Source organism: Epinephelus fuscoguttatus, linkage group LG18 (assembly GCF_011397635.1).
Source record: "Epinephelus fuscoguttatus linkage group LG18, E.fuscoguttatus.final_Chr_v1".
Taxonomy (NCBI): Eukaryota; Metazoa; Chordata; class Actinopteri; order Perciformes; family Serranidae; genus Epinephelus; species Epinephelus fuscoguttatus.
Window position 1 is genome coordinate 26,241,672 of NC_064769.1, and position 16,381 is coordinate 26,258,052.

The following is a 16,381-nucleotide window of genomic DNA, read 5'->3' on the forward strand; positions in this document are numbered from 1 at the left end:
TTTTCCCCACACACAGTCTGTGAAGAACCAATGGAAAAAAATATTCTCATAATGAGACAGCCAAACATAGCATGATTCCACAGTGGCAGTGAGCTTTGATAACAGTTCAGTTTCCTTTTGATAGCAACAGTTATTTTAATGTGGATGAATTGCATACTGTACATTCATACTCCAGTTGTCTTGGTAGTACACTGTTAAATTTAAAATCACATTCAAATATAAAGTCAAATAGCCGCCCCCTTCCTCTGGAACACCTTCCCTGTACACATCTGTGACTATCCAGATCCATCCACCTTCAAATCACTCCTCAAAACCCACCTTTTCAAATCCACTTTTAACCTTTTAAACATTAGCTTTTCATTTTCTGTTTCTCATGTACCCCCCCCCCCTTTTTTTTTTGAATGTACTTATTTCTTTGTTTTAAATGTAAAGCGTCTTTGAGAGCTGTAAAAGCGCTATATAAATAAAATGTATTATTATTATTATTATTATTATTATTAAATATCTACAGAACTTAACACAAAACTATTTTATGAATGACAGCCACTTACTCAGCAATAAGATCATTTTGGTGGTGAGTGGGCTTTTAACCAAGACAGGCTGTAGTCAATGTTTTCTACCTGTGTTTTTAACCTGTCATCTTTCTCTCATGTAGGACACCTGAGGAAAGTTACAACGCCTCAACCAATGTGATATTTACTCCACAGTAAAGAGGTTGTTTAACAAGAAATTAAGATTTTGCAAATTATGACACTGGGTCCTAATTCATAGGTTTTATAATTACTGTTATAAATCTTTTAATTTATTTCATGTGTACTTTTTGTAACCTTTTAATATGGATGTTTTCATGAATGCAAGCTTTGACTTAATGTTGTTAAACTGTTTGTGTAATGGTTATAACTTTTGCTATATAAAATGGATCAGACAAAATTTACTTTAGAGTAAAAGCTAATTTTTTGAAAGCTGTCTTTCATCAGTTTCCTGTGATGATTGGAAATATAGTGATGATTTAAACCTTTAACAAAATATAATAGTTATTAATGGCATCTTAATGTTTCCATTTATGTCTTAACATTTACCCAAGTTTGCATTTATCTTAGCAGAAAAAAATGAAAAGCTGATGTTATGTGCTGGTTTTGTTTGAACATTTCTTTAAGACAAATGAAGAAATTTCACTGAGAAACTCTTCTCCTTTTGTGAAAAACAAGGAAATATCTGCACACTGAATAGTTTTAAGTCCCGTAGGAGGTATTATTTCTTTGTGACGTTGTGACATATGAGAAGGTTCTGTGGGTATTGCTCGGTATTGAGGCTTATATAGTGAGGCTAAAAAAATGTAACACACAATTGGCTGATTATGTTTCTGTTTGCCTCACTATAAAAACGTCACAATACCTTTGCCTGAGGAAGACCCTCTCAGAGTTGGCAACATAGCGAACAAGTGATACCTCCTTGGGGGCTTCAAAACTATTGCGTCCAGCTAATTCTTTGTTTTTCACTTTGAGCCCTTTTATCCAGTCACATTCTTCTGTGTTAAAACTAGACTTCTAACAGAGCAGCAAACAAAGGTTACTCTCCAAAATCTTCTCTGCTGCTGGGTGTAAGGCGCTTAGTTATCTTCAAGTACAAAGTTGAAATAATCAGGCCCACACAGAAATGGACTGCTTAATTTTTTGTCAGTGACAATGTTAAACATTAATGCTTAATGTTTTATCTGTAGTGTATGATTTGTTTGTCCTTTCAATTGACAGTCAGATTTGATTGTGAAATACAACATTCAGTCAGTAACAAAGACAAAAGGAGTGCAAATGTAAATAGAATTTATTGAAACTTTTAACAAGTTATAGATGAATATAAAAAACTCAACATTAGCCATGACAGTCTGGGCTATGATCAGGCCTAACAAAATGTGTCCTAAAGGCCAAATTCAAAAGCAGTGACACTGCCAACAGTAAGCAGTTTGGAGGTGACAATTAACTAATTTACTTAAAGCAGCTGTGCGGAACTTTTCGTTTTCGTTGATTATAGCGCCCCTTTGGTCGAAGCGGTATGACACCCACAGCCTAGTAAAATTACGACTGCAGCCAGCAATTACCACATACATTTGTTTTGGAGAGCAAGAGGATTAACTAACGTCAGGTCAGTCCAAGTAATTAGTGGAAATTACTCCGTAAATTCTCCCGTCGTGTTTCTGTTCTGATCTAATCTAATCTGTTGTGTATTTTAAGCTACTAAGGCTACCGTAGTAGTGTGAACCTCAAGTTATTCTGGGTAATGTAGTAACCGTTGTGCTACTGGAAACAATGAGAAGCAGCCGTGTACATTCGGTGTAAGGAGGAATAAACAGTTAACAAGTCATCTGCTGAGTCCGCATTATTATGTGAAAAGAATACTCCAACGATTTGCCCTTTCTCTATCATTTTCATATTGAGACAGCGGTTAGCATGGCACTTGTAGAGAGTCAGTACATCTTGCGGAGGGATACACCGGTGAGCAACAGCTCTGGGACAGGTACGCTAGGTCACTCGGTAAAAGCAAACAAAGAGATGACACGGATAATATTACTCAGCCGACTGAAAGCTGTCCATCAGCTCCTGGAGGTCTGGGTGTTTTGTCCAGTTCATCTTAGGAACATGAAAAAAGTTTCAATCACGCCAGGATTAGTGATTGCTGCAAAGTTTTCATTCCTTGTGATGCACTCTTTGTGGCGGTTTTCCTTCTGATGATATATCTCCACAATGATGGTAGCACCGAGGGAGCGGAGGATTCAGCCTCTCTTCTCGCCTGCTCAGCATCCAACACATGGGAGTTCCTCATCTGTGTACTCCGGCTCGAACAGGTATGGCTCTGGATCTGTGTCTGCTACAAGAAACTCTTCAAAATCGCGTTCAAACTCGTCCATTGCAGCTACTATAGTCCGGAGATATCGCTAGGCTAAATAAACAGCTGAGTTTTGTTTACAAGGTACGTCTGTGCCTGCTCACTGGTGTATCCCTCTGCGGATCACAGCGCAGGACGTACTGACCCCCTATAAGCTCAATGCTAAACGCTGAGACCCAGCCACTGAATGTACAGACACAAAAAAGATATCGATCATGTTGTCTCAGTATGAAAATGATAGAGAAAGGGCATAATTCCCAAATCGTCGGAGTATTCTTTTATGTGAAGCTACACAGTGAAGACATAACATAATCCTAACACAGCAAAGCTGTTACCTGCAGCCTTCGCTTGCAAAGCTAACGCTACTAACGTTAGGTCAGTCCAAGTAATTAGTGGAAACATGCTAACATGCTAACGTTACACACAAATTAGTAGTAAAGTAAGACCTGTTCATAAATGTTCTGGTGTAGCTCTGAATTTCTTATAAGCTGAGGACAACTGCCTGCTGTATATTTGTGTTCATGGTCACAGTCACAGATAATTTTAGATGATGCTCCTTCGTTATCCACCATGACATCAAAAGTACAACCAAGTCCTCATAGATACATCTCTGGTAAAACTGTTAGGTGTTATGTGTTCAGCAATGCTCGTTGCGTACTGCTTACTCGAAGAACACTGTAAACACGGCTCCTTCTTCTGTGGTTTAATCGCTGCGGGCGAGCAGAATCTCTTCCGCCTCGGGTGCCGTATTCTGGTTTGCTGACTTCCGCTGTGTGTCCAACCCGAGTGAGGCTACGCTAAATAGCCATATTCAAATAAATATGTGGATCTTCAAGGGGGGGTGATACGAACTAGAGACAGTTTTATTAATGGTAAAAAGTTCCGCACAGCTGCTTTAAAAACATATAAATTCTCCTAGGTGTGAGATGAATGTGTCTGATGTGAGGGTGCTCAATTATGGCACCATTTAAACTATGAACAAATGTAGCCATAACACTGTAAACACATTTCCTGGCCTTATCACTCTTTGCTGGATTGCCACCAGCCTCCCACCTGCACCTTTGGGCCAATGAAGAAAATATTATCTTAATGCCAAGATGCTGGGGGTGAAGCTGGTGCAGGTCCTCCTTCATCATGCTGACCAGCTTGACACTGCTGACCTTCCCCATGTCATTGCCGCCACAGTGGATGAAGAGGACATCTGATGCTGCTCTTCCTCGCAGGGAGTGGGAAAAGAAGGAGAAAAGGCCTCTCCTATGCAGTCCACCCCAGCCAAACCAGCAGACACGGACGCCTGGCATGCTGAGGGTGCTTCCCAAGGCCTCTGCAGCTCTCTGGACACCACGCCGGACATAGCTGTCACCAATGATCCACACTGTGCATATGAAAGTAAAATGAGTGTAATAAATGCTTTAGGTAATTAAAAGCAGAAAGTTAACTATAAAGGGTGAATCACTTCTTTTTGTTGACAATATTATTATGTCACATCTGTAGGATAATATAAAACAGGGAGCAACACCTCAAAATATAGATGACAGTCTTTTAAATGCTTTCTTTTTGTCCTTGGAAGACAATGTAATATTAGCTGTCTAAAGTCAAGTAGCCAAAACTGGTACAGTTTCTGCTGTGTGTAGCAGGCGTGGTGGAGACGTAACGTTAACAAGTGGCCATGACCTCAGCACCGGTGATGCACTGAAAGAAATTAACATCATTATTAATGTCCACTATTTTTATACAGTCTATGTGCTGCACCTGTGACCACACCTTCTTTCCTCTCCCCACTCTCACATGCATCCAGTCCTGTTCAGTCCACGTGTTTCTTGTGTCCTCCACCCTTAGCAGGTATGCAAGTTTATTGATGGATGAAACCAAGATGCTGCGATAAGCAGGTGCTCTCACAACCCATTCAGTGCGTATCAGTGAGTGAACATGAAGAAAGGGAGCTCAGTTTGGTTTAGATCAGTTCTCAGCTTCTTCCGTGTTTGACAAAGTGAAACTATTTGACATTCACTGTCTCTGAGAGGTGAAATGGCGCAGCGAGAAATTCAGATGGACCAGGAAAAACTCTGCTGTTCGATCTGTCTGGATCTACTGAAGGATCCTGTGACTATTCCCTGTGGACACAGCTACTGTATGAGCTGTATTAAAAGCCACTGGGATGAAGAGGATCAGAAGCAAATCCACAGCTGTCCTCAGTGCAGACACACCTTCATGCCGAGGCCTGCTCTGGTGAAAAACACCATGTTTGCAGATTTAGTGGAGAAACTGAAGAAGACAGGACTCCAAGCTGCTCCAGCTGATCACTGCTATGCTGGACCTGAAAATGTGGCCTGTGATGTCTGTACTGGGAGAAAGCTGAAAGCTGTCAAGTCCTGTCTGCAGTGTCTGGTGTCTTACTGTGAGCAGCACCTCCAGCCTCACTATGAATACCCTGTCTTTGAAAAACACAAGCTGGTCGGCCCCTCCAAGAAGCTTCAGGAGAACATCTGTACTCGTCACAACAAGGTGATTAAGATTTTCTGCCGCACTGATCAGCAGTGTGTCTGTTATCTGTGCTCCATGGATGAACATAAAGGCCACGACACAATTTCAGCTGCAGCAGAACGGACTGAGAGGCAGAAAGAGCTCAGGGTGAGTCGACAAAAGATCCACCAGAGAATCCAGAACAGAGAAAAAGATGTGACGGTGCTTCAGCAGGAGGTGGAGGCTATCAATCACTCTGCTGATAAAGCAGTGAGGGACAGTGAGAAGATCTTCACAGATCTGATCCGTCTCATTGAGAAAAGAAGCTCTGATGTGAAGCAGCACATCAGATCTCAGCAGAAAACTAAAGTTAGACAAGTCAAAGAGCTTCAGGAGAAGCTGCAGCAGGAGATCACTGATCTGAGGAGGAAAGACACTGAGCTGGAGAAGCTCTCACACACAGAGGACCACACCCAGTTTCTACAGAGCTACCCCTCACTGTCACATCTCACTGACTCTAAAGACTCATCCAGGATCAATATCCGCCCTGTGCGACACTTTGAGGATGTGACTGCAGCTGTGTCAGAGGCCAGAGATAAACTACAGGATTTTGTTAGTGATGTGTGGACCAAGATCTCACTGACAAAGACTGAAGTGGATGTTTTGCTGGCACAACCTCAGCCCAAGACCAGAGCTGAATTCTTACAGTATTCACGTCAGATCACACTGGATCCAAATACAGCAGGCAGCTCCCTCGAATTATCTGAAGGGAACAGAAGAGCAACAGTGACACCATTCCACCTTAAGAAGCAAAATTCACAGAGTAACGTGTACAGCCTTCAGGTCCTGAGCAGAGAGAGTCTGACTGGACGATGTTACTGGGAGGTGGAGTGGAGTGGACATAGAGTTTCAGTAGCAGTCACATCTGCACATATGAGAGAACCACTATATGAAACTAGATTTGAGAACAATGACACATCTTGGGCAGTATATTGTTTGGATGGTTTTTATGAATTCAGACATAACAGTATCATCACTCCCATCTCCGGCCCTCAGTCCTCCAGAGTGGGAGTGTACCTGGATCACCCTGCAGGTATTGTGTCCTTCTACAGCGTCTCTGACACCATGACTCTCCTCCACAGAGTCCAGACCACATTCACTCAGCCTCTCTGTGCTGGACTTGGTGTTTATCATTATCATAGCTCTGCTGAATTGTGTGATCTCAAGTAGACAGGTGTTATAAACAAGACAAAGGCTGACAATCTACTTTTAGGTAGTAAATTCACTCTCCATCTTTGTTGTTCAGCTCTCTGTGCTGTGATGGTTCTGCACTGAACAGTCACTCAAACAATGTGGGTATATGAAGATATATGTATATCAAGCATATATGTATAGAACTTAAATATCAGATGAACAGAAATGAACAGAATCTATAAGTGTGGGGGTTTTCTTTTAAAATCTTTTAAGTAAAATAATATTGTGGAGTTTAATTTATTTTCAGATAATGTTTGTATAGTGGGAAACTTTGATTAATTGGAAACAAATCAAAAACAAGTGTTTATATATAGAAATAAACTCATGTAATTATTGACATATATACTATTTTGGTTATGAAGTGTTATATTTGAGCGCACAGATGATCATAGTCAATTTTTATTTTCTTGTTGTCATTTTGTTAATGTGTAAATATATTTCAAAAGTGTAGTTAAGATATATAATTATTGTTACTATACTGATAATCACTTGTGAAGTATTGTTGATTTTCCTCTACAGTGCAGACATTCTGGTTTATCGGACTTAATGTGGATTAAATGAATGGAGAAACTGAACCAGGATTTATTATTTAGATAATTTAATGAAGTTGATTTTTCCCTCAAGAACTGATAAAGTTTTTTTTTGTTTTTTGTTTTTTTTTCACAAAAGTGTGGAAAAAAAATTTCTTTGGTTCTGCTTTTTAGATTTCAGTCCTTCTGTATTTTTTAGTTGTCCATCTGGGACACATGCATGAACAGAACGCCTGTGCTTTTCTGTCCAAAATGTCCACTGTGATAAAGTCCTCTACTGTCACAGAGGGAAAACAAAACCAAGGGAGACACCTGGTGGTGACGTTGGAAAATTGCTCTTTTGAGACGAAAACCAATATATGTTACACGACATAAGAGTAGCCTATACAATGTTGAACATTATGACTGATCTATGAAAGCTGCAAGGTCGATGTGCTCATTCATAAGATCAACATTTTCTGTAAATAATCCTGTGAATAGCCTTAATTGTGTAAGGAGCCTGAGGTTGCCAGGTTTATACTGTGTTTTTCTTGTTCCCTTGTTCTTCTGTTTGTGGGATATGTGACATGTGGTGCACAGGCTGTTGTCAATTATTGAGAAACACACCCACAGGTGATTTATCCTCCCACACCTGTGCACACCTGTGAAATGGGTGGGGCAGTTTCTATTTAAAGCTCAATGTTGAAAATAATGGTGTTGGACACTCTTGATGAAGGTCCAGGAGGACTGAAATGTTAGTGCTGCTGATGAATTGTGAAGCTGAGCAAAGAGCAGTGTGCGGGATTTTCTGTTCAAAGACTCAAGTGATTTTGTACTCAAACAGAAACATTTATTATTTGTTAGGGGGTTGAATAAAAAATTGTCTGGGCTTCAAGCTTAATTAATCATCTAAAAAATCCATTATTGCAGAGCTGAAAATGTCTGTTTTTCTTGAAAGGTTGATGTTTTGGTGATTTGTGGTTTTTACAAGACAATGTTAATGGGAACAACAATCCCAATTGAAATTGGTCCAGAATTGAGTGTGAGTGCATAGTAGTGTACGTCCACTAAAAGTGTTGTTTTTGCCACTGACAGGCTTTGATTGTTTTTCTATTTGTCTAACAACACTATGGAAAGAATCCCAACAGAGATATACCATTGTTTAAAGAGTACGATCCTTTTTATTGAAGCAGAAACAGTCCCAAAATCACTTTAGGCAAACCCAAAAGACTCATTTGAAATAAACAGTAATTTAAGGCTGTATGTGGCCAGCATATCTTCACATCTAATTGGATGAATTCAGCGTTTCTTTTAACTAAACCAGAGCTGATGATTGTTGGAACAGTGATAAGACGAAGGAAGACAGCTCTGTGAGTTTTATTTTGTTACTGACTTTGAATGAAGTGTGTTTTACGATGATAAAAATTGAGCACAGTGTTAGTTCAGGCAGGACATGATGTGAAGCTCAGCTCATATCCCAGCTACATCAGCTGATCTCAAACAACCCAGTCAACTGATGGAGCAGCTGATTGATGGATGGGAGTCAGCTGATAGATCTTTTGTCTCTTTAAACTGCTCTGGCCTGCCTACTGTTGCTGCTTCCTCTGCAAGCTGCTTTGCAACCTGCCTCCACCCCAGCTCCTCCTTTTCATGTTGTGCCTGACTTACCAGTGTCATTTGTGTTTATCATTGATGATGCTCTGTTCTGTTCCTGTGGGGTCTTTGCTACTGCTCTCCCTGCCTAAGGCTTTTGATGTAGACGCATGGAAGGGCAGGGCGGAGTGCTCTCTTTGCGGTAGGCTTTCCATGAAGGCGCATGGAGAAAGTTTTCTGCGTGGGTCCTAGGAAAGGCAGAGAGGCCCCAGAACAGAGCCATACTGCCAAATATAAAACTGCAAATGGAAATGAAGTTTTCTTTGACTAAAGTGTTCCTGACTGAATGATTGTTTATTTAACTGGAGTCTGGTGGTTTTTGCGATGGTGATTTCCAGGTTGTTTCTGGTTGAACAAAAAGTCTGTCTCTGTAGGAACTCTTTCCATAATGTTGTCAGATACTGACTATAACAATCTGAGTCTGTCATTGGCAAAAACAAGCATTTTTTTTGCTTGCTTTGTTTTATCTTTGACATACATGCATCCTAAACACATGTTAAATTCCATCTATTGTTCAGCATTATGTTCTGTTAATTCATGTATATAAATTATTTATACAGAAGACAAAATAATTAGTCATGTTACTCGTACATTAATCTATAAATTGAAACCTATTTATGTCAAACAGCTTTTCCAAGCCTACATTAAACTGTATTTCTAAGAGGACTGGCTGCAGAGGTAGTGGCAATATTTATCATTGCAGGGAGTTTATGTGGTATACTGAGAGCGATACACATTTTGCTTTCCTCTCCCCGCTCTCCAGTGCAGCCAGTTCTGTTCAGTCCACGTGTTTCCTGTTTCCTCCACCCTGAACCGTTATGCAAGTTTACAGATGAGTGTAACCAACATCCTGTGATGTGCAAATGCTCTCAAGCCCCATTCACTGCATATCAGTGAGTGAACATGAAGAAAGGGGAACTCCATTTTGGTTTAGATCAGTTCCCAGCTACTTCGCTGTTTGACAAAGTGAAACTATTTGACATTCACTGTCTCTGAGAGGTGAAATGGCGCAGCGAGGAATTCAGATGGACCAGGAAAATCTCTGCTGTTCGATCTGTCTGGATCTACAGAAGGATCCCGTGACTATTCCCTGTGGACACAACTACTGTATGAGCTGTATTAAAAGCTACTGGGATGAAGAGGATCAGAAGCAAATCCACAGCTGTCCTCAGTGCAGACACACCTTCATGCCGAGGCCTGCTCTGGTGAAAAACACCATGTTTGCAGATTTAGTGGAGGAACTGAAGAAGACAGGACTCCAAGCTGCTCCAGCTGATCACTCTGCCAGACCTGAAGATGTGGCCTGTGATGTCTGTACTGGGAGAAAGCTGAAAGCTGTGAAGTCCTGTCTGCAGTGTCTGGTGTCTTACTGTGAGCAGCACCTCCAGCCTCACTATGAATCCCCTGCCTTTGAAAAACACAAGCTGGTCGGCCCCTCCAAGAAGCTTCAGGAGAACATCTGTACTCGTCACAACAAGGTGATTGAGATTTTCTGCCGCACTGATCAGCAGTGTATCTGTTATCTGTGCTGCATGGATGAACATAAAGGCCACGACACAGTTTCAGCTGCAGCAGAACAGACTGAGAGGCAGAAAGAGCTCGGGGTGAGTCGACAAAAGATCCAGCGCATAATCCAGAACAGAGAGAAAGATGTGACGGTGCTTCAGCAGGAGGTGGAGGCTATCAATCACTCTGCTGATAAAGCAGTGAGGGACAGTGAGAAGATCTTCACAGATCTGATCCGTCTCGTTGAGAAAAGAAGCTCTGATGTGAAGCAGCACATCAGATCTCAGCAGAAAACTAAAGTTAGACAAGTCAAAGAGCTTCAGGAGAAGCTGCAGCAGGAGATCACTGATCTGAGGAGGAAAGACACTGAGCTGGAGAAGCTCTCACACACAGAGGACCACACCCAGTTTCTACAGAGCTACCCCTCACTGTCACATCTCACTGACTCTGAAGACTCATCCAGGATCAATATCCGCCCTGTGCGACACTTTGAGGATGTGACTGCAGCTGTGTCAGAGGCCAGAGATAAACTACAGGATTTTGTTAGTGACGTGTGGACCGAGATCTCACTGACAAAGACTGAAGTGGATGTTTTGCTGGCACAACCTCAGCCCAAGACCAGAGCTGAATTCTTACAGTATTCACGTCAGATCACACTGGATCCAAACACAGCAGGCAGCTGGTTTGAATTATCTGAAGGAAACAGAAAAGCAACAGTGAGACCTTCATCATGGTCTCGATTATTCACTCAACTAGGTTCAGACAGTAGCATCATCAGACTTCAGGTCCTGAGCAGAGAGAGTCTGACTGGACGATGTTACTGGGAGGTGGAGTGGAGTGGACCTAGAGTTTCAGTAGCAGTCACATTTGCACATAGAAGGCCAGTATATGAAAGTGGATTTGGGAACAATGACACATCTTGGGCAGTATATCATGTGAATGGTTCTTATGTATTCAGACATAACAATATCAGCGCTCCCATCTCCGGCCCTCAGTCCTCCAGAGTGGGAGTGTACCTGGATCACCCTGCAGGTATTTTGTCCTTCTACAGCGTCTCTGACACCATGACTCTCCTCCACAGAGTCCAGACCACATTCACTCAGCCTCTCTATGCTGGACTTGGGCTTTGCCATTATTGTTCCTCCGCTGAATTGTGTGATCTCAAGTAGACAGGTGTTATAAACAAGACAAAGGCTGAGAATCTGCTTTCAGGTAATAAATTTACTCTCCATCTTTGTTGTTCAGCTCTCTGTGCTGTGATGGTTCTGCACTGAACAGTCACTCAAACAGTGTGGGTATATGAAGATATATGCATCAAGCATATATGTATAGAACTTAAATATCAGATGATCAGAAATTAACAGAATCTATAAGTGTGGGGGTTTTCTTTTAAAATCTGTTCAGTAAAATAATATTGTGGAGTTTAATTTTTTTTCAGATCATGTTTGTATAGTGGGAAACTTTGATTAATTGGAAACAAAAATTTAAAAATAAGTTGACAGCTATGTATTTTAGAGTGTTTATATATAGAAATAAACTCATGTAATTATTGACATATATACGATTTTTGTGCTGTAAAGTGTTTGATTTGAGCTCACAGTTGATCATAGTTAATGTTTATTTTTTAAAAGTGTAGTTAAGATGTATAATTATTGTTACTATACTGATAATCACTTGTGAAGCATTGTTGATTTTCCTCTACAGTGCAGACATTCTGGTTTATCAGACTTAATGTGGATTGAATGAATGGAGAAACTGAACCAGGATTTATTGATTAGATCATTCAATGAAGTTGATTTTTCCCTCAAGGACTGAAAGTATTTTTCTATGAATGTGTGGAATAAAAAATTTCTTTGGTTCTGCTTCATGGATTTCAATCCTTGTGTATTTTTTAATTGTCCATCTGGGACACTTGAACAGAACAGAGGCATTCTTAATGTTATTTTAACACCTGTGCTTTTCCTACTGTCCAAATGTCCACTGTGATAAAGGCCTCTACTGTCACAGAGGGGAAACAAAACCAAGGGAGACACCTGGTGGTGATGTTGGAAAATTGCTCTTTTGAGACGAAGACGAACATAAGAGTATACAATGTTGAACATTATGAATGATTTATGAAAGCTGCAAGGCCGATGTGCTCATTCATAAGATCAACATTTTCTGTAAATAATCCTGTGAATAGCCTTAATTGTGTAAGGAGCCTGAGGTTGCTAGGTTTATCCTGTGTTTTTCTTGTTCCCTTGTTCTTCCATTTGTGGGATATGTGACATGTGGTGCACAGGCTGTTGTCAATTATTGAGAAACACACCCACAGCTGATTAATCCTCCCACACCTGTGCACACCTGTGAAATGGGTGGGGCAGTTTCTATTTAAGCTCAGTGTTGGAAATAATGTTGTTGAACACTCTTGATGAAGGTCCAGGAGGACTGAAATGTTAGTGTTGCTGATGAATTGTGAAGCTGAGCAAAGAGCAGTGTGCGGGATTTTCTGTTCAAAGACTCAAATAATTTTGTACTCAAACAGAAACATTAATTTTTCTTTAGGGGGTTGAATGAAAAATTGTCTGGGCTTCAAGCTAAATAAACCATCTAAAAAATCCATTATTGCAGAGCTGAAAATGGCTGTTTTTCTTTAAAGGTTGATGTTTTGGTGATTCATGGTTTTCACAAGACAATGACGATATTTTATCCACTTAATGAAGAGACAGTGAGTAAAAGTCATGGATGAAAAATGGAAACCATACTTTGAAAAGTATTTTAGGGGGGGGAGTTCACTGATTGTTGTGAACAGATTAAATCTGATCATTAATGAGGGAACTGCAATACCACCAAACTGGCCTGCAGGGGGGAGACCAGCAGGATGGGCTGGTTTAATAGTCTGAAGCTGTTTACTCTAAGGTGTAGCTGCAGCACTGAAAACACAAAAGACAATGTTACAGTCCACTGCAACTAGATGTGTCAGGTACATGTGTCTTTTTAAGCACACAGGTACAGATGTAGATGTAATATCCAATGAGACCACGAGATGGCAGCATAGAGCAACTTTAAGATAACTACTGGCTTCAGAGAGGTGAAGCTTGAAAACCTTTTTATTATTTAAAATTGAGGAAAAAGTAGCATCATGTTGCACTGCAGGGTGCAGCTGAGTGTCACACACAAACATGAGAGATTAAGTGGGAATTGTAAAAACAATGATTTCCTTCACCTTTGTTCATCTGGAACTGAGTTTCCAGGTCATGTCTCCACGATCCCAACAGCCTGCAGAGGGTGGTGACCATAGGCGTTTCTAGCCCATTTTTGGGGGTAAATTGAATCCCAGCATTTAGGATTTAGCTGACATTTTTTCTAGCTAGGAAACGTTACAGGTGGTCAGTACCACTGTCTGAATAAATAAAGTGTAAACTGTATAAATAATAGCTCCTTCAGTGACAGTCTTCAGCATCCATGGTGTGTGAAGGAGAGACTTAGGAGAATAGAGCTCCACTGCTCCCAGTAAAAACACCAACACTGAGTCATATTTATGTAATAGATACTGGGTGTAAGTGCAACATTTTGCACACAGTTGTATTATAATGGTTTTGGAGCATTTACATTTTTGTTGATTTATTTTATTTATGTTTAACATGATGAAGCTGACTAACTTGTGCTGACATGATGGCTGTTCTTTAGCCTATATACATTCAGATGTTGTTTAATGAATTACACAATTGTAAAACATACAGTATGTTTTCCTCAGGCTACAACAATCAAAATCTATGACTGTTGCATCTCAGATTGTCCCACTGTTCACATGTCTTGCATCATTATATTTTTTGTCAGATGACAAGTAGCAGAGAGACTGGAGGAGATGGAGGAGGAGAGGCAGGAAGAGAGGCAGAAGGAAATGGAAGAGAGACACGGGGAGATAGAGGAGAGACAGGAGCCTCACAGGTGAGACTGAATCATGAAGGATATATGTTGATAGTGAGATTCAGCATTGTGACCATGGAGCACTTTTATGTCCCTACCAATGTGAAAATCAAACCTACGCCCTTGATTAAAGCCAAGGTGCTACTGACGAGCTAACTGACTGGATGCCCATTAACATTATAACTCCTATTGTGTAATTATTATTATTATTATTATTATTATTATTATATTGTAGATTTCAAGCAATTTTCCTTTTTGAAGTGTATTTTTAATTTATGTATTTGTATTATATAATACAGACAAGTAGGAAAAAGGCAGAGACAAACATCGAAAAAGTCAATTACTGTTAATATGTTAATGTTACATGTTGTGCATTTCATTTCAAATAAAAGTCCAAAAAATAAGTCCAAGGTCCATTTTTGGTATTTTTGGTACTCACTATACAGGGCTGGTTTACTCCAGAAACATACATACTGTTTATGTGTATGTTGAGGAGCTGCTGTATCAAAATGAGTTATCCTCCCCCAGAAATTAGGGTCACGATATGTTTCTTTTATGATTCCAATCCATTCCTCTTTTGCTGTGGCTCAGCATTTAAATAACCTTTATCAGATTTGATGGTTTAGTCACAGACTTTCCCAAAAAGTGTTGTGCTTTACTTTCACAAATGTGGGAATGAAATTAAAATTACAAAACAGTAAAATTTATCTTGCCTGGCCGGGCAACTCTCTGGGTGCTCAGCACCCCTAAACCTCTGATTCTAGAATTGCCCCCGGTGGTGACAAAAGGAGTCAATTGTATTTTTCTACCTTGACCCCATTGTCCCATATTTCTGGGTCTAAGCGACTAATGGGTACAACAGTCCCAATTGAAATTGGTCCAGAATTGAGTGTGAATGCATAGTAGAGTATGTGCACTAAAAGTGTTGTTTTTGCCACTGACAGTCTTTGATTGTTATTCTGTTTGTCTAACAACACTATGGAAAGAATCCCGACAGAGATATACTATTGTTTAAAGAGTAAGATCATTTTTATTGAAACAGAAACGGTCCCAAAATCACTATAGGCAAACCCAAAAGACTCATTTGAAATAAACAGTAATTTAAGGCTGTATGTGGCCAGCATATCTTCACATCTAATTGGATGAATTCAGGGTTTATTTTAACCAAACCAGAGTTGCTGATAGTTGGAACAGTGATAAGATGAGGGAAGACAGCTCTGTGAGTTTTATTTTGTTATTGACTTTGAATGAAGTGTGTTTTATGATGATAAAAATTGAGCATAGCGTTAGTTCAGTCAGGACATGATGTGAAGCTCAGCTCACATCCCAGCTACATCAGCTGATCTCAAACAACCCAGTCAACTGATGGAGCAGCTGATTGATGGAAGGGAGTCAGCTGATAGATCTTTTGTCTCTTTAAACTGCTCTGGCCTGCCTACTGTTGCTGCTTCTTCTGCAAGCTGCTTTGCAACCTGCCTCCACCCCAGCTCCTCCTTTTCATGTTGTGTCTGACTTACCAGTGTCATTTCTGTTGATCATTGATGCTGCTCTGTTCTGTTCCTGTGGGGTCATTGCTGCTGCTGTCCCTGCCTTCGGCTTTTGATGTCGACGCATGGAAGGGCAGGGCGGAGTGCTCTCTTTGTCATAGGCTTTCCATGTAGGCACATGGAGGAGGTTTTCTGCGTGGGTCCTAGGAAAGGCAGAGAGGCCCCAGAGCAGAGCCATACCGCCAAATATAAAACTGCAAACGGAAATGAAGTTTTATTTAACTAAATTGTTCCTGACTGCATTAGTTTATTTATCAGGAGTCTGGGTTTGGCGATGGTGATTTCCAGGTTGTTTCTGGTTGAACAAAAAGTGTGTCTCTGTAGGAATCCTTTCCATAATGTTGTCAGATATGGACAATAACAATCTGAGTCTGTCAGTGGCAAAAACAAGCTTGGAAAAGCAAATCGCTGAGTATAGTGGATTAAACAATGCTGTGTTTGTTGCCAATTGATTCAACTTCTAATTTGTAAGAGGAAGCATGTGTTATATTCTCTTACTTTGCTCTCATTGCTCTTTCCAACTGCGACTGGTCCTCAGGGATAATTTTAGGAATAGTTAAACTATCTAAAAGTAAGGATGTGTGACACTCGGCAGCTCAAAGCAAATCAGTCTACATTAATAAAAAGCACTACAGGTATAAAACAAGGACGTTTCGATTC

The 16,381-nt window shown here is 40.4% G+C and overlaps 2 protein-coding genes across 3 annotated transcripts in view; both read left to right on the forward strand.

The window, feature by feature from the left end:
- The window catches only part of LOC125878607 (E3 ubiquitin-protein ligase Midline-1-like), a 54,032-nt gene that overhangs the window by 13,454 nt on the left and 24,197 nt on the right, over positions 1–16,381 (forward strand). The window contains exon 1 of one of the 2 annotated variants that reach the window (XM_049559918.1): positions 9,316–10,432. The exons of the other annotated variant lie outside the window; for it this stretch is intronic. Within the exon in view, the coding sequence (XP_049415875.1) occupies positions 9,764–10,432 (669 nt within the window). The 5' untranslated portion in view covers positions 9,316–9,763. Of the gene's footprint in view, positions 1–9,315; positions 10,433–16,381 lie in introns of those variants that run through there. 2 annotated transcript variants of the gene reach the window in all.
- LOC125878608 (tripartite motif-containing protein 16-like) lies at positions 4,909–6,857 on the forward strand. The gene has a single exon (XM_049559919.1). The coding sequence runs from the start codon at positions 4,909–4,911 to the stop codon at positions 6,571–6,573; it is 1,665 nt and encodes a 554-aa protein (XP_049415876.1). The 3' UTR covers positions 6,574–6,857.